Source organism: Austrofundulus limnaeus, unplaced genomic scaffold (assembly GCF_001266775.1).
Source record: "Austrofundulus limnaeus strain Quisiro unplaced genomic scaffold, Austrofundulus_limnaeus-1.0 Scaffold152, whole genome shotgun sequence".
In the NCBI taxonomy this organism is placed as follows: Eukaryota; Metazoa; Chordata; class Actinopteri; order Cyprinodontiformes; family Rivulidae; genus Austrofundulus; species Austrofundulus limnaeus.
Window position 1 is genome coordinate 177,173 of NW_013952554.1, and position 26,707 is coordinate 203,879.

Below are 26,707 nucleotides of genomic sequence, written 5' to 3' on the forward strand. Positions count from 1 at the left end.
AACACTTGTTTGCCAGCCACCAAATAAAAAAAACAACAACTAATGGAAGAAGAGGAATGAAATAATGGCAAGGAGGAAAACTGATAAAAAGAAAACATGTACTAAATRAAATGTTTGACATGATTGACAGTGATGGGACTTTTAAAAAGCGGAACCAATTTTCGTCCAATTGACGAGCCACCAGTTGCAAAAACACAAACACAGATAAAAGCTTTTGTCAATATAAAAACGCACTCAGCACTTAAAGCTGTCCAGAAGACCATCCAGTCTCTCCTCAACGTGTCACGTGGAAACTTGAAATCAACATTGTGTTTCCTTTAATAGCCTTCAGTTTGTTTTGAATGATACAAAGTCTATTGGAACAAATGGGAGTCCACTTTTATTCATTTTATAACCAAATAAAACACAAAGGATATGYACAGCTTAAAATACAACAGAAAGTGTCAGCTATATGTAAGTCTTAGACACTGACAAAGGATAAGGAACACGTCTGACATTTAAAAACAGCATCCTTCAGCAGCTTCAAGAAAATTCTCTATAAATCTGTATCCTAAATGTCACCCAGTTCTTCTGCTGGAAGATGTTCTAACTGACTCATCTGGCACTCCATCAGCTTTCTTTGCTGATGTTGACTTTGTTGCTAAAGCAGCAATGTTCGACAACTGTTSTATATTGTCTCAACATTTTGGAGACAAAGCTAGCATCATTTACCTTCCCTGAACAAGGACGTGTCCTGGTACGAAGACATTTATGAGTGTTGCTCAAATRCAATGAAAACTCRYCTAAGATTATAATTTTGATCACAAAAACCTTAAATAGCACTATACAGTATATACACTGATAGTTGTTAYTGCCAGAAACAATCAGAACTCACTGTACAAAATGCTCYTTTTTATTTATTCTCATTGTGGAACAATACTGAAGACACAAACTAGGCAAAATGTATATTAAAACACAGAAAATGCKCTTTAAAAAAGCATGTTTACCAAAGGTTAGCTTAGGTTAAGAGTATGTCATGGTCAAATGGACCACAGATGTACAGTAACTTTGACTTTTTTTTTACATCAATGAAAGTAATTTTTCAATAAATGTCAACTGTATTCTGTCTAATTCATCATGTTTATGAGAGATTAAGGAAACGGAAATAGATTTGTGTGAAGTTTTCCCACGAAAACAGAGGAAGTGGGCATTATAATCAAATTTAATGCACTTAGTGGGACCAGTATTCATTTTCTTTAAGAGCATAATGATCCAAGACACTGAAAAGCCAATGCAAGGAGAGTTTAACTGAAAACAGGGCAAAAAGAGGAGCCAGATGATGTAGCTTTAACAAACACCAGACTTAAACCCAACTGACTGACAGAACTGAAAATAAAAAAGAGAAGTCCAACAAATGGTCGACATGTCAACATTATCTATGTAGACTGCCGGAAAACCATTTATATTTAATTACTCCAGTGAAGCTAAAAGCAAAGAATAAAGCAAACTGTAGAATTCATTGTAAAACAAAAACAACAACAAAAAAAAAAAAAAAAACATATGCAGTTGATTATATGTTTCTGATCTTTTCTTTAGGTGTATATTTGCTCACATAAAAAAACATAGTTTGATAGCCTGTCAACTGTGCAGTATGCCTCATTCGACTACAGCTGAACTATTTAGTTAGTATTCAGTGGTTAAAATCTATGAAAATCACTAATTAAGCCTAATTGGTTGAGCATGTTGGCTCATTCCCTGCTGTTTAATTGCAGTAAAGTTATTTTACCTGCTAACAATGGCTGTGAGAAGAATGTTTCTTCAGGCTGAAGCTCTGGCTTGTCTGGTGAGTTCGTTGAATAACACGGCAGAAATTAAACCAAGTCTGGTCCTAATAACAGATTTTCTCCCCAGATCAGATCAGATCAGAAGTGAAAATAACTTAAAATGAAAAATGTTTAATATTGTGTTAGTTATTTACAAATTCTCCATTTCACGAGTTTCAAAATGATAATTTGTTGAAATTTGACCAGACAAGGTATTTTGTTTATTTTTAACTCATTTTTAATGATCTGAAGTGACATCAGGAGTTTTAGCTGTGTATTTTAAAAAAAGGGGGGGCTTTCCAAGCTTCAAATTTGGGCTGCACAATATATCGAAAATTTATCTTCAGTAAATCAGTAAAAATGTGCTATTTTAGTTACTGTGATCTCTAGATGTGTCTTTATGAACTCTGTTAATCTCTATGACAAAAAAAAGTATTTTTGTGTTTTTTTGCTTTGCAGCCGGTGCTCATTCAGACTCATTTTGCAGCACGGGTCACATATTTTCTGTCACTGCACTGTGGCTTCTAGAAATTTAGACAATTATAGTTTATTTAAAGCTCATTTAAAGAAATTGTGCTCAGTTGTGTCAACACAGAGTCAAGTTATTTGGCCGTCTGCAGCCACCTGTCACTTCTGTCTGCTGCCATTTGTCACTGTCTTGTTTCCAGTTCTCTAACTGATTTTTTTAAGGGTGTCTGGTATGAATTATAACTTCATAAACTTTCTGCTTAGCTTTTTAAATTCAGTGTGCTTATATTAACTTATTTTACTTTCAGAAGCTGTAATAATTCAAGTCTTTGTTTTTATATATTGTTTGTAACGTTATTTTAATGAAAATTTGTCTTTGTAGTTATTTTTAACAATATGAACTGTGCCCATCTACTAAACTAATAAAGTTGATGTTAAATAAATCAGGCGAGCCAGAAGACGGGAGCAGCATGTGAATATGTTGGCTGGAAAGAGAAATGACTTATTTGCTGGGAGAACAGGAGCATTGGGAATAATAGAAAGGACATAAATTTGACATAAAGCAAGCCAGGCTTTGAAGATGATGACTGGAACATGTTGCATCCAGTACGCCCCCTTTAGAAATTTATAGTCTCCCACTTTAAAAAAGTTCTGTTGAAACATTTAAACCAGGTCTGTCATTAGTTTATTTGCTGAATACATCAGCTGTCATAAGGTAACTTTTATCTGGTGTCCCCGATGCTGTGTTCCAGCCGAATGTCAGGCACACCCTCGTGTCTTGGTATGCCTCCGTCAACAGTGACTGGGCTGTGGCGGATTGCTGTGGTCTGTGTATGAGCCATGTACAGTCAGAGGGCASTCTTCCTGTAATGCCTTTTTGCTAAAGATAATGTGTTCTGCATCTCCACTTAAGCCTGTAGGAGGAATTTGAGCCTGCCCTGCTCTGCTGGAAATCAAAACAGAGTACTTAGAGGGACATTATCCACACACACACAAAGCTCTACGCCCAAAACAAGAGAAAATAGGTGGCAGTAATGCCATCGGCACACCTTGCAGAAAAGTGGAGAATCCAAATATGTAGCGTTTCTAGGAAACTGAAGCTCTTTTCACTGGATTCTCGTGATAAAGTCAGTGTCTTGGTCACACAGTGCTTTCATACACAGTGGAAAACTGGCTTCTTTGTAATCTAAACACACAGTTTAGAGTAAACACAGCACTATTGTGTGTTTGTGTAAGTGGCTACACGAGGGAAGAGGGCTCAAATGTACTTGTTTTAACACAGGCAAGATCAGCTTTTAAATGTCAAAACCTTAAACTAAAACCTGTGGGCATTAAAGTGAATGAAAGCTTATAAAGTTTTCAGAGCTATACAACTTTTTTTATATACAAACAAGTAACAAAAAAAAACTTTAGGCAAAACTTACCATTGTTGGATGAATCCTTGCTGTCGGACACCTTTCTCAGCGCTGACATGATGGCATCAGAAGGAACACGGGGACTCTCTACATATTTGGGCTTCCTGACTGGACCTGCCAGCAACAAAATTAAAAAAACACACACACACAAAAGGACGAGTGAGATAGAGCGTCCGACAGACTCGCAAAACAAGAAAGGATGAGGTAGACTGAGAGAGTTCTCACAGAATTAATACATTCCAGATGGGACGAGAGATGAGACTCAGTGGTGTCTTCGTTAGGCAGGCTTGGCTGCACCTCGGAGCTCAAACAAAACTCACACACACTGAAAGCTCTCTCTACGCCGACAGCAGCTCAGGTCTGCCTGACAGCCCTGAATCCTGTCTGCATGGCAGGAGACTTCCAGTAAAACAGTGCTCGCTGGCTGTGGGAATGTAAACTACAGCAGGAAACCATAACAATTAGCCTCTTAGTGAACTAAAAACGAGCGCTCAGACACACACAAACGCACTGTTGGAAATGCAAAAGAACTCATTTACTGACAGTGTGCGTAGATGTTCATCTACCTACTCGCTGCCTCGTAAAAGCATGTCCTATTTCTGCAAAAACCGCTACATCATGTGGATAGATTAAGGTCTAGGTGTACTGATGCGAGTCAGATGATGCATGTGGGACAGTTTAATGTGCTCCAAGAAATGCCCTTATGTTTAGTAAGGACTTGTCTTTGTGCAGCTGCTTTGTTCCCTCCGCTTACACTGTGCCAGTGTTAGAAAATCCTTTATTGTTCATCCATGACGTAGCTACTTCTGCTAAATATCTGCATTTAAGYGTGGAAAAGTGGTCCCTGTTGTCTGTGATAAAAGACCATTATAATAAACTCTACAGGGATTAAAAATAATGTAAATCTATGGATTGGTAGAAAAAAAAAGCCATTCTTAAAAGCCACATAATTGTTTGTAGAGCGAGATCCAAGAAGCACACTAGTCTAAATATTAAACCATGAAACACAAACCATTGCCCTGGAAACTAGCTGTTTGCCTTTTAGGTTCTTTACTTAGAGCCAACATTTCCCCGTGGAAAATATAAATTCCACAGTCCAAACACAAACATTAGGAAGCAGAAAATAACCTAGAAACAGGAGATGCCTGTATGATTTAGACCCTTAAAAAGAGAATGCTTTCCACTGCTCCAGTCTTGAACTCCTGTAACCAACCCTCCTTTTTTCCTCCAGAGTCTTGTTATCATTCTGTATATGAAACCTCAATTACAAGTTACAGCACGGAAGGGTGAAAGGAGGCGATCATTCCCCATTATCACATTTGTTAACCAGCCACTCTAATTTCAAAGAAAAATTTTCTGAATCAGAATGAAGGTGAACTCTTAAACCAGCCCTGCTTGATGCACAGTGCCATCTATGGATATGTGAGCTGAAATGCATAGAGAGGAACAGCTACAGTATTTGCACTTAAACTCCTCTTCAAATGTCAAAGCCTAAATCTGAATATACATGTCTGTCAGAAAAGTGCAAAAGAAAGAAGGCTTAAGGTGCAAGAACGGGGAAAAAAGAGGACAACGTGGGGAACTGCAGATTCTTTGGTTTGTAGATGGATGCACAAAAGAACAAAAAGCATCTCCTCCAGTAAAGCCTGTTATTTGACAAACAAAGACAAAGTGAGTCCTTTTGATAGTCAGGCACAAACTGTTATCCAGGAGTCACATGGCTCCAATTAAAGTGGGACTACAGAGAGAGTGGGCTGTTTGTGAGACACTTGGTTCAGGTAAATATCCTGTGCAAAACTTGTCTGGTATGTTCTGCTGCCTGTTTTTTAATTAAATCAACATGAGGCATAGTTGCAATAATCTAAACCATATGCTTAAGTTCATATCCAGTTTAGGTCAACTGAAAATAAGATTCACACGTTTAATGACAAACATGTGGCTGGCTATTAGAGGTGATTCTGGGCTAAAGCCTAATACAATTGGGGAGAAAGGTAAAAAGGTCTTCTGCCAGGACTTTGATAATCTAAGTGCCAGACAAGGCTCTGAGGACTTCCTACTTCATTCAAAATCTCATTTCAAAATTTAACATGGTGCCATTACCACTTTGCCCTTTTAGATGGAGGCACTGACGAATAAGCAATTGCAGCTCATAACAGGCATGGAAAGGTCACAGAAATGGAAGCATCAGACATATGACCCCTGAAGGACAGAAACTAGACCCATCCTTATTCAACACACTTAGGCTGCAAAACCTACACTGTAAATCTATTTATATGAACATAAATTAACAGATACACTTAAAGCACAGRACAACTAGCATAACCATAAATTTAAATATATATATATATATAAAAGAAACAATGGATGTATTTTACCCAAGGACAAAATTGAACTTGATCACATCCATATTTGCATATCCATGACATAAATTCATTCCTTGTTTAATGTCCGAGTTGTCTGAGCATATTTTACACAGAATGGTTTTATTTTGTTGTTCTTCAAAGACAAAAAAAAGGCTAATGAGATCAAGACAAAGCCGACACAGATTAAAAAAAAGTAGTAAAAAGCAGAATAAAGGAGCTTTGGGTCAGCAATACTAAAGGAAAACAACAAATAATAAAATACCAGCTGCAAACATTTGGCAGACACTACATCCCTGTTACTATGGTTGTATGGAAATGCTTGTTAAACAAACAGGATGAAAGGCAAGTAAACAGAGAGCAGTGAAGAAGATGGATTAAGGAGGAAAATAAAAAAGGGGGAAAGAATGTCTCTGGGGTAAAGCAGCAAGGTGTGCTTGTGACTGCAGAGGACTCAGATATTCAGAGTCAGGCATCCATAACCAGCAGGCGATCAGTCAACAGGCACATGCACACATGTGGATACATACCAAGCAGCTGAATACCAACCATCAACTTACAGTCCAGTCAAAACCCAAAGAAAGAGAGGTTTGTTCGTAAATAGGAAGTGATCGTGGCACTTTTCCAACATTCTTCAACATGGACTCTGACTTCTTCACATTTCAGCTCATCAATGAGGCATCAGTGACTCTTTGTGTTGCCAAAAAAGAATGAAAGCAGCCTCACAACAGTCATTCTGCTCAGAGATGTAAAGAGCTCGAGTCAAAAAGGGGGAAATTAAAATAATCAGGCAGAAACTGTAAGAAGAGACTGGTACTCTGAATACTGCAAGACAAATATGGAAACATGTGATTCGTGATGAATGTTCCTGGTGAAATACAAAATATTAGGAAAAGTATCAGCATCGCAAAAAGTAAAACAAATTTATGAAAACAGCTAGTTTATTAATAATTGGCTAGCCACAGGAACATCAGCAATGATGGTTTTCAGTACTGGTACCTTAGGCAAAAAAAAAAAAAAAAAAAGACTATTTGGTATGTCATTGTAGAGGGAGTTCCACGTGATAAAGAACCAGAGCTGGAGGTGAGTCAAGTGCACTGAAGTGGTGAACTGGATAGTAGTTTTCAGAGTGCACTCATCACAGGAACCTTTCAAAAGAGGCCTTGCAGCCTCACAAGGTCTTTTACAGCACAGCTCATAGAAAGGCATCAATATTCCCCCGAGGCTGCCTGGTTTCTGTCAAAACCCCTGAGCTGACTTCAGGGGAGCTCACCTCAAAGGCACTACAAGGGGCTTGGAGCAGAGTGTCTACCCTCAAGACTACGCTGAAAACTAAAATGTGCTCTTGTAGAAGAAAAAGCTTGTTTTTGATGTCATTTCAAGAAAATCCCAAAACAAATATCTGTCTGTTAAAAGAGGTGGTTTTGCTAAAGCAGACAATGTCCTTGAACATGTACATACTGCTGTTGACTGTTTTACTACACAAATAGCAAAAAATAATAAAATCCCACCACCACAGCAGTCTGGCTTCTTTTTTTTTTATGATCGTATGTTGCCATAAAATATTATGTGATGCTTTGCATACTGGCACAATCAGAATCAGTTTTGTATCGGCATCTATAACCCTTAAAAGTAACATGGAAAATCACTAAGAACAATCTCTAACAAAATTTGCATTTCCTGCAAAAATGCTGTATGAATTTTTATTGTGAAAGTTTTTTGCTGTAAGTTGCTCAAGTCAAGTCAAGCAAAAGTAGCTAAAATTAGCGAAACAAGTTAAAAGTAGCAGAAACAAGTTGAAATTTGGCAGACTGTGGAAGGAGAGAGAAAATAATTAGTAGAAAAACATGAAAATAAGAGCAAAAAAGTCATACTTTGATGTAAAATAGATAGAATAGCTGTAATTAACACAAAGCTTTTAAAATAGCTGAAAAAGCAGAAACTAACAAACAAGCGGAAACAGCATGTTTGCTGAATCAAGCAGTAAGAATTACCACAATAAGGTGAATTTGGCTGAAATAGCTCAAAAGTAGAGAAAAAGGCAGGTGGAATTACCAGAAATCAGCTGAAAGAAGCTCAAAATAATAATAATAATAATAATGATAATAATTAGCCGAAAGAAGCTAAACAAAGCACAAAACAGTTAAAATTAGAAGAATACCTGAAAGGAGCAGAATGATAGCTGAAAAAGCAGGGAGGAAAATTAAAGTAGCAAAAAAGAATCTAAAAAAAGCTGAAATCAGAACTAAGATGACTATAAAGGAACCAGAACAAACGGTAAAAATTAGAGTAAACATTTAAAAACAATTAAGGGTTTTAAGGAAGTTGAAGGTTGTTGAATAGCACAAATATTGTGTAATGAGTTTGACACAATAAAAAAAATCTTATAAATTTAGAGCCATTCACACAAAGTTGTGGCAAACACTTGAACAAGCTGTTAAGACTAGAAAAAAGTCTTCCTTTCAACTGGTTAAGTAGTGCAACACTGAAAACGGATGTCTTCAATGTCTGAGATGCTAAGTAACCTATTACAACCAGTGGAGGTCACTGTGGACATACCCATGAGACCTTTGAGGTGGAGCTTTAATTGACTTTTTTTAAACTCCTTTTATGATACTAACAGACAATTTAAGATAGAAGTTTGCATTTTTGCAATAATATTTGACCAATATAGTTTGTCCAAGCATGAAGGAAAAACAAAAGACAGATATATTCAGATGTGTGTATTAGACCCAGGGGGGGTCTTTTGGTGGTTTGTAAACAGACAGTAATGTGTAGGTGCTGTTCGACACATGTCAGGGGTGCTGTGTTTCATGGTTAAGCTCTGGGCTTAGCTGATCAAAGCCGCAGCACTCAACGCCACCAGATTCTGCGGCTCAGGCATCCGTCACACTCCTAATTAGCTCGATGTTTTCCTGTTGTCCTCTGAAGTTTTCATGAAAAGAACAGCCGCTAAATTGGAGCCTTCCCATACTGCAATAGATTATCCAATGTGTCAGGAAATGAATCCCAGCCGCAATTTTTTTTTTCTCGTAATTTGTGGAACCACTTCTGTTCAGAGACAATCGCCGTAAAGTGGGCGGGAGATCAAAAAGTGCAATAAAAAGGATGCAGCCGTAAGTCTTAAAAATGCTGATGGTTAAACTTGAGGAAATCTCTAAATTATAAAATAGCTAACAAAACTAACTTAAATCTTATGATTTTAAAACATTGACTTAGGTTAAACAAAATCTCCCTTCTTTAAAAGATTAATGTTTTTTTTTTTTTTACCAAAGTAATGGTTTTTAGGCCTATTTGGACTTGGAATTATTATGCCTGACCCAAATACCAACAGACAGTAAAATGCATCCTGAGAAATTGTGTGGTGACACATCAAGTAAGTATGTAAGTGGTCCTTCAATGTCACTCAGGATGACTTTGGATTCAAACTGCTAAACAAATGTACAGTATATAAACATCTCCATCTCCAGCAGGTATTCCTTTAGGCATTATGTCCTGACGCATCTCAGTAATCCAGATAGAAAAATCAAAAAGAAAAATATGCAAGTCCTCTGGACGGGTTCTTCTTTAATGGGGTTCTTTCTTTTATTAAAGAAGAACCTGTCCAGAGGACTTACCTATTTTTCTTTTTCACTTTAGGCACCATCATTCAGAAATGGGCCTGAAATGGCAATCTGCTGTATAAAACACCAAAGTTTCTTTCAAATAACATTCATAAACTGACATGTTCCCACAACACTAAAAAGCCAATCCTAAGAGACCTTCTTCCCACGTTGATGCCATGTCTGTAGTGACTGGAATGTGACGATGAAGTCCAGTGCTGACAGCCTGGCTCAGTAGCAGCGATAGGTATAAACTCGAGCTAGCAAGTATTTGAGAAGTGGGGGTGGGCTTTGGGGGAACTTGCAGTGCTCCACTCTAACGAAAGGCATTTCTGTCACTCTGCTGATCCCGTGATGCCCTGACTTTCCCCCGTTTGGCATGTGTGAATTACCAAAAAAGACCCTTTAACACAACCCTTTCAAGCCATGTCTGAGACACCTCCTTCTCAAATTGGTGTCATGTGTGAAATGTTGAGACAGACTGGTGGGTGAGGTCCATCCAGTGCTGTTGGAACCCTGAGCCTGTAATGGATGTAGTCACAGACCTGAGTTGGTGAGTATGTGTGAAGTAGGGTGAAGAATGCACAGTAATCCATGATGCCAGCTTCATGTGTACAGATCACAGATCTTTCAGGAACGTGGCCTATTTAATTAAATCATGTTTGAACAACAAAATATAGTTAAAAAAGGAGCGATCATAAAGTAAAATGAACTAAAAGCAAATAAAACTGGTTCACAAGAGTTTTTTTTATCAATAATCTGTAACTAATGTCTGCCAGTGTTCCTGCCTCTACTAATAATAGTTGTTTTGAAGGTGGGGGCTACTGTTATGAAATTTGTGTTATGACTGTCTTAAAATAATTCCGGCTAACACGTCAAACCAACCTAGGTCAGTCTTTTTTTTCATATAATCATCAGGATAAAATGAAACACATATTTRTTATAGTGCTATTCACGTACAATAAAGCAGGCTTGTATTGAATGATTTAAACCCCCTCCAAGGAAAAAAAACACGACATTAGAACCCATGCTGATTTCGTCACAGAGCTGAGATCTTTTCTGCAGCATGTGTTTAATAACTGGAAGTGTGAACTATCCCCCTCTGGGTTTTCACAGTCACCTGTGAGGACAGTGTAGAGAAGACGTCCCCTCCCCCAATATCCTGTCACTAGAAGCCCTCCACCCTATTTCATCGGTCCATTATTCTCTCCTTTCCATGCCTCATAGCACACAAAGAGGAATATGCCTTTAATGAGCATTCACCTTCTTCTGTCCCCAAGGCCCTTTTCACCTTCACCAACCTTGTCTCTTCTCTGAATCTCTCTCTCCTTACCTTTATGTCTGTATGAATTCATCAGCACTTTATTTAGCAGGTTGATTAGCCCGTGCCACTCCTGAGATAACCGAACAGGTTTCTCTTGAATTTATTAACTGTCTTTATTTACAAGTAAGCATTTTTCTCCAATTATGCATTTAATTTACTAAGAACATTTGCATAATGTTGTGCACATTATCACAATTTTAGATGTATGGGTTCAAAAATGCACATTTAATTATGTGATAAAAATCACAGATGGAGAGCATAAAGATTAGAGGACAAACATGACTGCAAATACAACTGTTTCATTCTCCAAAATGTAACTAAATACAAACACATTACCCTAAAATCTGAAAAATCTGGCATTAAACAGAGACCATAAACATGAACAGTTTGAATAAGGATGCTATCAACTTCCCATCAACCACTCTTTACACTAAACACATCAAAGCTTCAAACACTCTAAACAATAGCTTGATACCCCACAAATGTGTGCCACATGTGAGTCAGGGGGCCCACAATGATCACTTAAAGGGATTTCTCCCATCTTTGCCAAGCCTCCAGGAACAAAGATTCAGGTTGAAACAAGCCAAGTTACAAAAGGTATTCCTGGCTTTGAAGCTCTACACAGCTGGTGACAATATTTCCAACATTTTAGACGGAGGAAGTTCTGAAGGATTTGGACGCAGTGTAAACACACGCCTATTACCAGCCGCTGGAGCATAAACAGTGCAGCTAAAGAGACCTCTTCTTAGATACAAGCTGATCAAAGACAGGGATTAGGAGACGAAAGCAATCAAAATGAGCTCATGTTCTAACTGGTGCAATCAATAGTGTGCAAGCTGTCAAACTATTGGAATTCAGTTTTGTAAAGTTGTGACTTATTTTTCCAAATGGGACTATTAGTCAAAAACTCTTTACATGTTTTAGAGAGTCTTGGCGGGGGGTGGGGTGGGGGTGGGAGGGTGGTATGTATTTTCCAGGAGCATAGTTCAATTCTACACCACAATCAAGTAACTATGTCACCATTAGTTGTTATAAAAATGCTGCATATATCAAAAATAATTTTGAGTTTGCATCATATCTAAATAGGGTTGGGTACCGAAACTCTGTTCCAATATGGCACCGGGGCGAACATCCACGGTAGTACACAAACCGAAACACAACTCTAACTTCGGTGCTTTATTTCGGTGGCTCAAAGAAAGCTGTTAATTTGTGCCCTCTGGTGTTCACTGTTAACAGTGACAGCCTCGGCACACAACCTCCATGGATGCGGTTCGACTCGGCCTCGGCCCAATGCGTGTCCAAGCGCGCAGAAGCCCCACTCCGGTGGTTCGGGTAGAAGCAAGTACAGCACGTTTATGATTTTAACGTCAACAGAATTCTGCCCGTGGATTAACTCTTGGATTAACTGACAGCAAATTTCCTCCTGGAGAGAGCTGCTTTTGTTTAGGAATACGAGCGCGCGGTGCAATATGACGACATGGTGAAAGCAGTGATAAAACTGCCTTTTTGAAAAAGGCAGAACTTCTAAACACTTCCTGGAGAGAGGTGACGGAGACGAAGCTGAGCAGATCACAGGAGGTTTCCAATAAACTGACCGCCCACAGTTACGCAAGCACTTAGCTAAACAGCACCGTGAAAAAAAATAAATAAATAAATAAATAAATAAATAAATAAATAAATAAAGGTGAAGTCTGAACGTCTGAACGGTAAGACCACAATGGCTTTTTTTAATTTAATTTAATTTTTGTTTTTAACACAACAGCTAACACAACAGCTGAAGCCACTGCGGACGGTCCGCACATTATCACACCCATTGCATAGAGACACACGGACACTGAGCAGAAACGACCCGAACCAAAGTGAATCGAGTAGAACCGAGTTCATGGAGAGGGGCTAAACAGGTGCTGTTGCAGTTAACAGTTATATATTATATATTATAGTCGAGATGTCAAAAGCAAAACGGTCCAAAGTGTGGTGTCACTTTACAAAATAAGATGCAGAAACTTCCACCTACAACAAACGCTTTAAGAATATTTGGTGCAAAGACAAATTATTAATGGTTTTAAGTTAATATGTTGGTCAATTTCAAGTTTGACTTTGTCTCAGAAATAGTCATTGCTTCATAAACCTCTGTGTGAGTGTGTGTGTTTTATTTATTTATTTTTAAAGTACCGATTTAAATACCGTTTAGGAACCGGTACCGTTTTCAAAGAATCGATTTAGCACTGGTATCGAAATAAACACTTTCAATACCCAACCCTATATCTAAACGCCTTGAAATTGGCCTCTGTCTCTTTAAGAACCTCCTACTGTTTCTGACACTACCACTTCAACACATTTTCAACAATGCTTCGGGAGAGGGGTGCTCTGTGGGGCGGGAGCATGGCTGCAGACTGAGCTCCAGGGAGGAGCTTTGTACTAATAGGCGGTGCTTTGTACCAGTAGCTCCACATGGCTATCACATGAAAGTCAAGGATTTTCCAAACATGCATGAATGAGTCAAAACAACACTCTGGGTTAGTTTTTGATGAGGGAATGACATTACAAAGCTCAAAAAAGTTGATTTTGCATAACTGGTTTTAAAAGTACCTGGTGATCTCTTGGGGCGTAAAGGCATCATGTAGGACTGGCGAGGCAGAAGAGGTGAMGAAGGAAGAGACATAGACACTCCTTTGGTAAAACCTAGTCTGAAAACATCATCTTGTGTGTTAGGGTGACCGCCAGCAGGGCCCTGGTGCTGGGGATTTCCCTCATTTGGGAATCTTCTTTGAGCACTATGGCTGTGAGCATCACCTGTTGAAAAGAATAACAGTTACCTCATGACAAAATGAAAAGTAATGAGCAAGTAAGGAGGCCTGGCAAAACCATTTCTTTTTACCACTGGGTTGACACTGAATGCTTATAATGGAAAACTTTAGAGGAAACCTAACCAATCTTCTTTGATATAGAGGAAAAGTTGGTTTTGACTGAATGGCATTTATCTCTAATTACAGGCATACTCTAGCTGTCAAGAAAAAACATAACTTAAGCAGCCAACTTTACAGGGGGAAAAAAGCTTTCAAAATTCAGCACAATTCCCTGTTTAAATTGTTAATTTTCATTCACCAATATTAAACAGTCATATCTTTATAGTTTTACATACTTACAATGTGTCAGATTAGCAGGTGAGACAAGTTTGCAATAAAATCAGGCTGTAAAGTAGGTGTAAAACTGGATTTTATTTAACACAGGTGTAGAATTTCATTGATATACAGTATTATGAAATGACAGAAATTTTTTTTGGTAATTTCAGGCACAGACAAGTTCCCAGGATTCTTGAATTCTTTATTCAGCCTCGGGGAGCTGTAAGCCACCTCCAACCCTTAAGAAGCAAGCTTCTGTGCACAAGAAGCAGACAAGACAAAGTACTCATGATGTTTGATACAATCAGCATGACTAAAACAAATACAGCTCCTCTGGGTAACGGATTGTAGAAAAACATTATCAAAAATTGAAAAGCCAGAATAACTGCACTGAAAACCAAGTGAACTCTCTGTTTATTTTTATTCTTCAGCTGTAAAACTCCATTTCATTGCTAAGAGCCACTGTCTCTCATAGGGCTGCAACAACGAATCGATAAAATTGATAAAAATCAATTATTAAAATCATTGGCAACAAATTTCATTATCGATTTGTTGTGTCGCGCGATTTATACGTGCCTCGCCATGTCGCAGAGCAGTTTACGTCATCCACAGAGCATTGTCAATTATGGCTGACCTAAATAAATTTTGGGAAGAAAAAAACTCTACCTGTGAAGATCCACCCTCTCTGACTCTCGAGTGAAAAGTAGAGACTTCAAACTTTAAACACGTTTTTAAATTGTGTTGTTAGGCCAAGTAGATCTGAAGTTATGATAGAAAGCATATGATACATTTAAATTTTTTAAAAGATGGTCTGATTTGATGCGAGCCACATCGCAAGGAGGAGACGTGTGCAACCGTTTGTTTCGTCCTCCTCTCGGGCCAAATGTATAAAAACCCTCCAGATTTTTCTGAGTAAGGCTCAAAGTTATTTGTTGAGCAACAAAAAGGTTCAAGATGAATGAAAAATAGATAAGTAAGTGGAACTCCTGGTCTGACTCAGCAGAGGAGAGGGGAGGGGGGGCTGCTTCAGAACAGTTTACTGGGTGAACAATTAGACAGAACCAACAACAAAAAAGCAAAAATTAAAGAATTAGAGAAAAATATATAAATGTTAAATGTAAATAAATTCTAATTATAATAAATTAATAATAGTTTTACATCTAAAAATCGTATTTTATTATTTTAATCTATTTTCCTCATTCAGCAACCTTTAAATTTCTGTTATGTTTCATGTATGAGAAATACACATTTTTTTCAGTCAGTACTGGAAAAATAAATAGTTAAAATATTTATGATGTGCTTCTGTTTTAATTCAGGAGATTCTAAAAAAAATCCTTCATTTTATGGAAAGACCCTCTTGATTCAAGAGAAAACTCCAGTTTTTAAGAAAATGGCTGCTTATCAATTAATTGTTAGTCATTCTATAAGATAAATCAACTTCAGATTAATTAATTAATCAATAACTTGCATCCCTAATTTATACAGGAATGAAAATTTGTATCTACTCATATTCATGTAATTAAGCGTTTTAATGATTTGGCTGATTAATCGAAAAAATAATAGACCGAATAATCTATTATTAAAATAATCGTTAGTTGCAGCCCTAGTCTCTCAGGACCTGTATGTATGGCCTTGAGTCTTATCAGAACAAAAACAATGGCCCTCTCTCGAGCCCTACATCTGTTTACCCTAAAGTCATCCTCTCCTTTAAAGTCTTCCRTACTCTAACAAAGCCCAAACACCCTGATCACACCCTTGGGGGCGGTACGTTTTACGTCAACACTGTTACATATGTCAACAATTCTTGTTTACACTGCGGAGGAACGCATTGAGTAGAGACTCGCTGATTCTCTCACTGTTTAAAGAAAAGGACTGCAATTGATCACAAAACAGAAAATATAAAGACTATCTAAAATTCAGTTAATTAGTAACAAAATTTCCTTCAGTATAGAAAGGTTTAGTGAATGTGTGAAACCAGCATTGTGGGTGCTAACTGAACCTAGCCATTTCACGTTCTGCTGTCAACCACAGAGCATTTTGAAAATCTGTTTCACCATCATCATCTACAAACAACAAAAAAGTGTTTCAGCTTAAGTCAAACAAAGACTACAACAGAAAGGCAGATGCGGCAGTGGAAGGTGTCAAAGCATTTAGTCCATTAGTCATTGACTAGTCGACTAATCATCCATCATTTGTGTTTTCAGTGTATACGCCTCATTGGCACTGCCAGAACTGATGAAGTTTTCATCATTCRCTTTAAGCATAATGAAATGGCATCAGGCGTGTCAGAGAGAGACCACTCTTACTGGATAAGCATAACAAATGCATGGGAGAGGTGGTGACTGTGAAAACCGAAAACAAACATATCTAGRCAAAATCCTCTTGTGCTGGCATCTCCAAAACACGCAAGATTTTCCAAGAACAGAAATTTAGGGGAGAGCGGCACTGCTCGGCATCACTAAAAAATAAAACTAAGGTGGTAAACACTCATACTTAACGTAACTTCTTTTTGCTGCCATTGTGCAACTTTTATTAGACACTAGCTGTGTTTCCATTGCAAATGTGCGCAAAACTTTGTCGATACTCTGTTAATGTCGAAAAACAGTTTCTATTAAAGTCACGCGTGTATACGCTTGTTCTCGTGATAAGTCATTACAAACATGGCGGCAATGGATGTAAACACATAGCATATTGCTATCGCGACACTAGAGCTCATCATCAGAGGAGACGTTGGCGTATTTTATCGAGGCTTTCCATCGACAAGCCCCTAGTTGGGAGGAGCTATGTATGCTGTTTTTTTGGGAAATTATAGTCGGTGAGTTTAATACTTTCTTACTACTTCTGTGATATTACTACTACTTCTACTTCCTGTTATATTCTTCGTTGTTGTCTTTTTTACCAGTAGAAACAACCATTTGTTGATCACGTGACTCCCGTGATGCGAAAAAAGTGTTTCCATTGCAGTTTTGCAAAAAACACCAATTTTGATACGGCCGAAATACCACCTCATACCACCTCATCCTAGCGCAAAAACATTTTGTCGAAAAATGTAATTTTTTTCGAAATTGACATTTTTCCATTGAGCAAATTTATTTTTGAAATTCTAATTTGYGCATTTTCATGGTCAATTTAAACGCAGCTAATGATCTGTTATCATTTTACACTGTGGTCTGCATCCACACACTCAGTCCTAAGGCTGACTAAACTTAAAATCACACAATTTCCACATGAATTCAAACTTATCTGAAAATATGTTGCATAGTAGTTCATAAAGTCACCAGATGCAATGCCTTGGAATCATCACCTGAGCGGATTTGTCTTTCGGCGGCGTTAATGCGATGTGGAACAGCACACCTAAAATTTCTGCTCCAGGCAATTCTTTCAGAATACAACCTTAATTAAAAACCTGGAAYGCACCAATTTAAAATTAGAAGTGAATAAACAGCTGTAAGTTTTAAATACTTAAAAAAACATTAAATGTTATTCATGAAATCTCATGAGCACAACAGAAGACTGTTAGAAAAATGTACAAAAAGACATTTAATAGACTTTGTGATGAACAAAGATGACTGTTAAGGGGGGTGGGGTGGGGAAGAGTGAAACAAACCTGGACCTGGGAAAAGCAAGTCTGTTAACTGTGTATTTAAACCCAGGGTCGTGAGCCTGTTAGTATTCCCCATGCCTCTATGACACATGAGGACATCAAGTTAGTAAAACAAACAACACAGTTCATGACTATTAAATAAAGATACTACGTAATTYCCTAAATACTCAGTGTGACTGTTCCTGGTTGGTATTTTAAGAACTTTAAAAGGGGGAAGAAAAAACAGGAGGGATGTTTAATTTCCATCCAGTCTTTACTCATAAAATTCTCAGCGTTTACAAGAGTGAGAGAGAGAGGTAGTCACAAACTCTTGAATTCATAACAGTCTACTGTCACACATGATACGACTAAACCCAGAGCTTTCAGGTAAGTTTACAACCATTTAAGACATTCACATCTCATGCACTCTCTAATATCAATGAAAACAAAAKATTTGAAGATGTTACTTTAGACATACCCCCCACTTTAAAGCAGTAATTTCATACACAAAGTGTGCAGAAACCTGCGRAAAATAAAATAAGACACCCATCTACGATGTCATTTTTTTCTGCCATGCTAGATTAGATATCTTTACGCTTTTCTCACTCCAGTCAAAATACAGTATTTTGCTGCAATTGCAAAAAATGTTTCCACAACCTCTCTACGTATCAAAGAAGTTATAAAAAAAAAGTCTTCACTGCTATAAGTTTGATCACAGGATGGAAAAAAATTGGGCTTCACCAGGACCCACTGCCACAAAGCCATGATGCTCATTCATAGCATATTAATCTATTTTGCAGGATCATCACTCGTCACTGCCACAAATAAAAACGGACAAATTATTAACCTAAAAAAATACACGTATTACCTAACTAGTGAAGCAGACAAGACGTCAGCAGCTTTAAGAAGATTGCAACTGCAGATGTGGTGAAGCCACAGTAATGATAATTAACTTTGGTTACTTTGTTTTTTTCTCTTTTTTACTGGCTCCTGTCTGCTGCTCTGGGTTTGTAGAAAGCGCAGAAAGCAAAAGAGGCAAACTACTATTAGCACCCTTATTATTTGTCAAGAATAAAAGGGTGCTGCTGGACCTAATCAGAAACAGAGGCCCATTTGCTGCACGCCTCTGCCTGACTGGAGTAGACACAAAGCTGTCCTGTGTTTTAAAGGGATCCTAAACAAAGAAGAATGCCAGAAACAGGAAACAGAAAAGCCCCAGTGGCACCTCTGCATGCCTAAAACCTGTAAATGAGCCAGCAGAGGGCATGACCTGCAGTCTACCTTGACCTGACAGGGACATTTTACTTGTACACTAAAAGCCACTTGTAGGTGAAGAGCTTGAGCTTGTTTGAATGTGGGTTAGTTGTGACCAATGGTTATGTGATACAAAGAGTATCAACTGACCAGGAAAATGAATAAAGCAGCCGCCAATGCCCAAAGAAAAACTTTGAAAGACCTTCTGAAAGCCTAGGGAACTGCTGATCAAGACCACTTTAAAAAATTGCAAATAAATCTGGTTCCTTGAATCAGATTATAAAGAAAAGCAAGATGACTCAAGACTTTTGCGCCATAAGTCATGAACAGCAGCAAGGGTTATTTTGAATACCCTCAATTATTGATTACCATTTATGGCAACGCTTTAAGAAAAAATGTRTCTACTAACAGGAACCAATAAAACTAAAAATAAAGGATGCAACGATTCACTGAAGCCCAGATTCGGTTTGAATTTTGATTCGAGTTTGTTTTTCTTTTTTTTTTTTTCAACAAAATTTGTTGCCATTTTATAACTAAACACATTTCTTTTATTTTAACATTTTAACAACAGTGTTTTTGTCCTTGTGTCGAACCATAACTTGTCTGTTGTCTTCATAACAGAACTTAACATAAAAAAACCACTAATGTGAAAATAAATAATTTTATATAACCATATGTTCTTTTGACACCAATATTTTTGTCCTTGTATCACATTGTAACAGTCTGTTGTCTTAGAATATAAGTTAAAAAAAAATCACAAATACTTTTGTGACCAAAAGTTATCAAGTATCAAACTGAATTTGCCTTAAAGACATAACTTACGGTTATACAATAACAATGAAATCGATTAATTCATTTTTACAAATTGGTTCACTTTTTAAGCAGTTATATTCAATGATTGTTAAATTCCTACTAAATACTAATTCTAAAATTATATTTGTTTGCTGCTAAAAACACTTATCAAACAGGATGTAGCAAATACACTGAGGGTTTCTGTTAATTAAGGAGTATTTTTAATTAGGAAATGGTAAGCTGCTGTAGCGTAGAACACCTGTTTTAACTAAAACTCCAGAGTTATACACCAACAGCTGCCAATGAGCTCCTAACTTGGTGCAGATTGTGGCCAATACAGGTTTCAATGATCCTGCATGTTAAAGAGATTAAGATATAATTTTGGTAGTTGGTTCTGAGGACAAGATGTGCCACATAAAAGCTTGTCAACCAAGTGCTGGTGAGCATGCTGCAGAGTGTTATGGTGACTGCTCCGCCATCTGACCGATACTATAATACACATACGGACACAAGGACAGAAACGYGCCGGTGCTATTTCAGTTACTTTCTAAAATTTTGGTCGGAACGAGGCCTGCAATTTCAGCCCCTGCTGTGGTTAAAGAAATCKGCCCCTTTCTAATTATACAGCGCTGTCCCTGGATGATGTAAAAATGATTACAGTCCCTTGCATGCACTTTTCTCTTCATCAAAAAAGAAACGTCCAGAGCCCACAAGGACATACCCAATCTATAAAACAACTCATTATTTCAGGACACCAACTTACACACAAAACATCTGCATTTGAGCACAAATTAATTATTTGAGTTGGGAAATTTCAGTCCTAAATCCCTACTCAAATCGAATGCTTAAACTACATTTGCAGTTTATTATGAAAGGTAAAACATACATATAGAGCAGGGGTGTCAAACTCTTTCACCGAGGGCCACATGAGCGTTACGGTGGCCCTTAAAGGGCCAGTAGTAAATAACTTCAACTTTTCAYGTTTACCTTCAACTAAACAGAAAACATYATGTYCCTCATCTAATTGTTAAGGCCAGCACTGCTTACAAACAATAACTTAAGCTCTACATGGTATGTATTTCCTGGAKAGAAACAGTGTTTTAATATATCCYTTWTGATCACTGAATAGTACTACRTGTACGACTAACTAAATGTGAAATAAATAATAMAGAAATCCTTTTAAAAGCAGAAGTAAGAGTGTTTTACTCACTGTTGAGTTGTGGCAAGTCTTGAATTCTGAACTCTCCCACTTTCCAACAGGGAATTCCCATACATAATCTACATGCATTGTTGGAGATGCAGTTTATGGTCAACACTGGCTTTGAAGCAGATTACTTTGAGACATTAAAATGGGTTATTTAAGTAAATTGTTCAGTTACTCAAAGCCAACAGCTCAAAGGAAAGACAAGTATTTACTATCCTGCACATTTTAAACGTGTTTATTTTATTGCACTGAATCATAAATTTAAAGTTTACCACTGATATAAAAAACTATTTTCATATTAAATCAAGTAAAAAAAAAAAAAAAAGTTTGGAGGACAGCTGGCCGGAAGTCAGTGTGGCCAAGTGTGGCACGCAGGCCTCGAGTTTGACAAATGTGGTCTACGCAATACGTACGTTTATTTTGTTGCAATGAATCATAAATTAAGTAAAAAATAACATTTTGGGGTGGGAGCCTCTTGGCGGGCCGGGCCAGTATCCTAAGCTCTGTTGACATCGCTGAATTCCTTGAAATGTCTTGCATAGCTATAAATCTAGATAATGTTTTTCTCCTTTCTAGTARAGTTGTACAGTGGAATATGATCTGTAACTCCTTCTGAGGGAATGCAAAGGGCCCTGCAAGACACAGTTTCTAAAATATGCAGTGCATTCACACCACCTYGCTTTCCTGAAGATGTGCAGAATATGAGAAATGCAAATGCATTTTGATTAGTGTGACTTATAACAAACTGTCTATTAATAATGCATAAACAAAACAGATTAGATTGACCCTAGTTAATCTCGAGGCCTGAAGAGAAAATTAAGACTCTAATTAATGCACATTCTTTCAATCAAAACACAAAGCACGATGACCGCAGGACAGTTCAGAAAAAGAGAAATTCTTTTGCTAGACTGAGTGCCAATGAGGAGTCCCTGTGTACTTCCGAGACCAGCGAGACAGTCTCACAAAAGATGTCATGGTTAACACACAGCGACCCACAGAGAGGAGCAAGAACCAGACAACAAAGAATACAGAGTGGGGGAGGGTTCTCAGTGCAAGCCATCTATAATGATCACGGACAAGGACAAAATGTTAACACAATGCCAAAGCTTTCTAGTTCAAATTCACTAAATACTTGGGAAAATGTGAGAAAGCTAAACCATTCAATCAAACACCATTGAGGCATCAGAACTTTTTCCCAAGAGGCATTTCTAATTTCAGACCAATTTACTGACCCAGTGATAGCCATAGAAACCATCAATATRTGGTACCAGTGAGCTTGGCAAAAATACTGTAAAACTCAAGCTGATATACKTAATAAATATTAAAGCAAACCAACCATGTTAGCTGCCTTGCTTTGCYTTCTGTTTACACATCTTTAACTTCCTCCACTACTTTAACTCTGCTGGAAAATCAATCACATGGGAATTAAAAAGCAACCAATGTGATTTTTTTTTTCCTGCAGCCTTTTCTTTTCTCTGCAGTCTAGTTTAGTGTCAAGCATCCTACTTTGGGCAAGAAATTATAATTTTCTCTTTAAGAATCTAATTTCTTTAACTTTTTGTTCTAACATATACCATGACTGGTTTAAAGGATCCCTAGTGGTGGTCCTTCAGGAAAGAAAACAACCTAGACGATGTTTTTAGTCTCAACTTTAAGAAAAAACAAAAGAGCTAGTCTTTAGTTCTGAAGTCTTCAACTCAAAATGCTTAATTATTCTTAAGAATTGGTTCATCTTGCTTTGCCTCTGATGCACAGCTCTGCAGTAGCCTGGCACTGAAACGATTTACTCAGCGGCCCCAGGGGAAATGTGACTGGCAGTGGAAAGTCTGTGTGTCTTTGGGATAAGAACAAGGAGGAGGAGGAAGAAGAGGAGGAGGAGGTGGTGGTGGTGGTGGTGGTGGTGGTGGGGGTGAGAGTACTGGCCAGGCACCATGACGTTTCCCTACCTTTTTTATAAATTGACAATTTAGGCAGATATGGGGGAAAAGTGAGTCTGACAGTGACTTACCCATGCTTTACATAAAGATTTGATACAGGTAAGCTAATAAAAAGACTGACAGCTGAGAAAGAATTTATGCAACGTGATAGACGAAAATGTCAAGTGAAACTAATTTTTGTTGCAGTATTGCAAGTGAGGATATTGTTAAAAAATACTATGACCTGTTTGACCTCTGAAATCAGTATGAAAATACATAAATTAGTTAATTCATTAGAAAAGGACAGTGTGTGCAACATCTAGACCCACTGAATCATACTGTGATTATTCACATTTTGCATGTAGAATCAACATTTTGTATACCAATTCTATAAGCTATGATTTACATAGAGAACGTGTCAAATTTAAGGCCCGCGGGCCACACTTGGCCAGACTGACTTTCATCCAGCCCTCATCCAAAACATATTTATGTTTCACTGGATTTAATATGAAAATAGTTTTTACATCAATGGTAAACTTTATATTTACGATTCAATGCAACAAAATAAACACATTTAAAGAGGTGAAGGATACTAATACTTGTCCCACACCTGAGCTGTTGGCTTTAACTGTGGCCTCCTGAGTAATTTAGCTATGTAGCCCTGAGTAAATGTCTTAAAAACTACTTTAAAGCCTCCATTGACCATAAACTAAATTTCCCATAATGCATGCTGATTACGCATGGGAATTCCCTGTTGGAAAGTGGGAGAGTACAAAATTTCAGACGGCAGCTACTCACCACAACTCAGTGAGTAAAACTCTAACTTCTACTTCAATAGGATTTCTGTATAACTTGTTTCACATTTAGTAAGTTGTACACGTAGTCCTTTTCAATGTTGATAAGAGGATGCATGTAGTCAGACTTAAACACAAAATGCTGACGTTAATTACAACTGGCCCTTTGAGGGCCAACATACCACTCATGTGGTCCTCGATGAAAATGAGCTCGACACACTTGAAGTAAACAAACACCAAAATCCTTTTTGCTATATCATAACAAAACTTCACAGTCAATTGCAGCCTAAACAAACAAACCAAAACCCACAGGGTCACGTTAACGTGAAAAGGTTTGCATCATTTTTTCAGAGCTTTTGAATAAGCTGAGCCTCATRCTCTGCTGTCAATTCAGACTGAACAGTAACAATGTTTCCATCCAATTTTAATGTGAATTTTGAGCAAACTTTTAAAGTATAGTAGGGGGGGATAAAAAGTAATGTGAATTAGTTGCACTTACATTACAATACAAAGTGTAATTACGTCAGATGTTGACGTTACGCCTGGCTGTAGGCGCAGGGACCACACATCTCAGGACAATGGAGCATTATCAGGAATGTGTTGCTGTCGGGCAAATTGTAATTGTTCTGTCATTTCAACTAGTATTGGCAATGTTGCATGCTGTCCGAAAACAGAGGAAGAGATGTAATTCTCTTAACATTACGGTAAGACCCTCAAGATGCCGACAGTGGGAGAAGGGTCTAGCTGCAGCCACAGCCGATTCAGTTATTGGACAGCTGGAACAGCTGGTCAGTCATGTGAAGTAAATGTTCACTATGCCAGAACGTATTCASYAAMKWKGTYKYCRTCTYCYYYTTYKKKYTTYWWMTSYKKYTKKSAWWAAGYCWRWWRCMYSMTYMMGCSRSMKKMWRRWYKWGWKCRYMWAWSYRMRRWMKTWKYKWMAWRWWKYKSKKWTYSSWYCWRYWKTWTCKRWKSMMWTWYWYMARWACGMKYAYRARWWAMMKYRMWKGRWATMSRRCYRRTWYSYSWWAMWKKKWYCSKYMWSRGWRYWYCYYWWGAAATGATGATAGACAAGTGGGCTMTCAYCTTCACTTCCTCAATAAAGAAAAACACCCAAGTTGATCTCATCATTATTTTTTGAGTGATTCTAGATTATTGAGACTGTTTGGCTCAACTAATTCATCTTTTTTGCTTCTTTGGTTACTTTGATTCTATATATTTTTCAGCACAAAAAGGTATCTGGGACTCTTTACCTTAATTAATTATTCTTTCTTGTGAGTTTTAATTAGCTGCATGTGCATTAACACCTCTACAATACAACCACAAAAATTCTTAGATTGGTTCTTAATAGGGTTAATTACAACTTTCTCCTCTACAYGTCACAGAGAGTTGTTTAAGTCTTGGGACATGCATGACCAAGGACACAAGCCCATATTGTAATCAATCAAATTAATGTAGTGAACAGAGTTCTAGGACAGTGGCTCATCATGAAAATGTTTTTACCCTTTCCCTTTGAAATTTATTGACATGTTGTCCCATTTCTGACTTATCTGTCAAAGTTATGAATGAACCAGCTTTGAGAATAAAGTGGGATCAGGCAAAAGTGTGATGGGGTCTGTGGACCTATGTTGCCATGGAAATATAGTTAAAGACAGATTTGGATTGCCATTAGCACAGACCATTAGGCAGAGCTCCCTCTGGGGCCAGGTGAGGTCATGAGAACAGAACTAACCTCTGGACAACAGCCTGTTCAGTAATGTTAAATAGACAAAAATGTAGCACACACGTTGTTCACTAAGTTTTTCAAAAGACATTAATCCTACTCAAATCTTGAAGCTTTGCATCCCCTTTGTGAATCATCATCATCGATGGTAAATCTTTGTGAATTTAGCATCAGTCAGTTGTCTTCATTGGTGAGTCACTGGATGATATACACTTCTTTTCAGTCATTTTAATGGCACAATTGTCTTTTTAGCTTGTTTTTCAAGAAAAATTAGGCTTCTTCAAGATGAACGTTTCTTCCCAAAATGGTCCAATCACAATGAAAAGATGTAAATGTGAAAAAGGGAGTACTCCATCTAAACTGTTCCTCTTGGCAATCAGCTCTATTCTCTGTTCTTTTGAGGCTGGGCACAAAAAAGCCGGGGTCATTAGTTCAACTTATAAAAGCCTGACTGAGCTAGGGCTGGCAAGACGTTCTGCACACACAACTGCTAAAAAATGGTTTTCAGAGATCTTAAAGAAAGCAAARAACGACAGAGGAGCGTACAAGCACAATACTGAACGTGGCATTTAACAGACCTACGTCTCTGAAATCCAAACAGTGTGACACCACTGAACAGCGTCTGCATAGTGATGATGAGAAAAACAAGAACCTCAAAGCTGTTGGAACAATATCAAAATAAACTCAAGCAAAGTTAGGAACAGCTAATATTTTATATGTCATGTAGATGACAAGAATCTCCATAGAGATGATCATTTTAAAGTCTGCTAAAGGTATAAAAGCTCTATAGAAGAAATAAAATGTGACAAAAAGAATGTGTCTGCCCTCGAAGGTCATGCTGTAATTAGAAAAACCTGTGACCTGCTGACTTCTGCAACCAATGAATTGCTATGACAGCCACTATCACCCCTTCAAAGGCCATGTAAAACACACTGGCATGTTAACTGATCAAATGTTTTTTCCTCCTCTTTGAAGTGGCAAAACTGACAAGTTGAGTAAAGGGGGAAGGTTAGCATGTTTTGCTGCTGTGCAGCCAATGACATAACTGTTTACCAAGTCCTAAAGCATTTGTTTGACTTCTTGTTCATGGTTATGCATACATGTTCAAGGTCAAACCAATGTTAAGTGTATGAACAAACCAGAGTACAGAGAAAACAGGTTAAATCATTAATTTGATATCATGTTAGACAGTCAGCTAACGTGAGAAACGCTTTGGCCAAATACCTCTTTTCTGTTCTTGGAAAGGTAGTTTCTGCGTCTATTTAACATTCACCACATTGTCACACCATAAATGGCCATATGTGAGCTAAGACACAAGTAAAGTATTGTACTCCTTTATAAATAATTG

General features: G+C 37.7%; 1 protein-coding gene across 2 annotated transcripts in view; it reads right to left on the reverse strand.

The window, feature by feature from the left end:
- The window catches only part of tanc1b (tetratricopeptide repeat, ankyrin repeat and coiled-coil containing 1b), a 96,525-nt gene that overhangs the window by 49,894 nt on the left and 19,924 nt on the right, over positions 1-26,707 (reverse strand). For both annotated transcript variants that reach the window (XR_001310880.1, XM_014016683.1), the window contains exons 3-4: positions 13,561-13,764; positions 3,695-3,799 (exon numbers count right to left, since the gene is read on the reverse strand). Coding sequence is in view for 1 of the 2 variants with exons in the window: in XM_014016683.1 (XP_013872137.1) it covers positions 3,695-3,799; positions 13,561-13,764 (309 nt within the window). In the remaining variant the exon portion in view is untranslated. The remainder of the gene's footprint in view (positions 1-3,694; positions 3,800-13,560; positions 13,765-26,707) is intronic.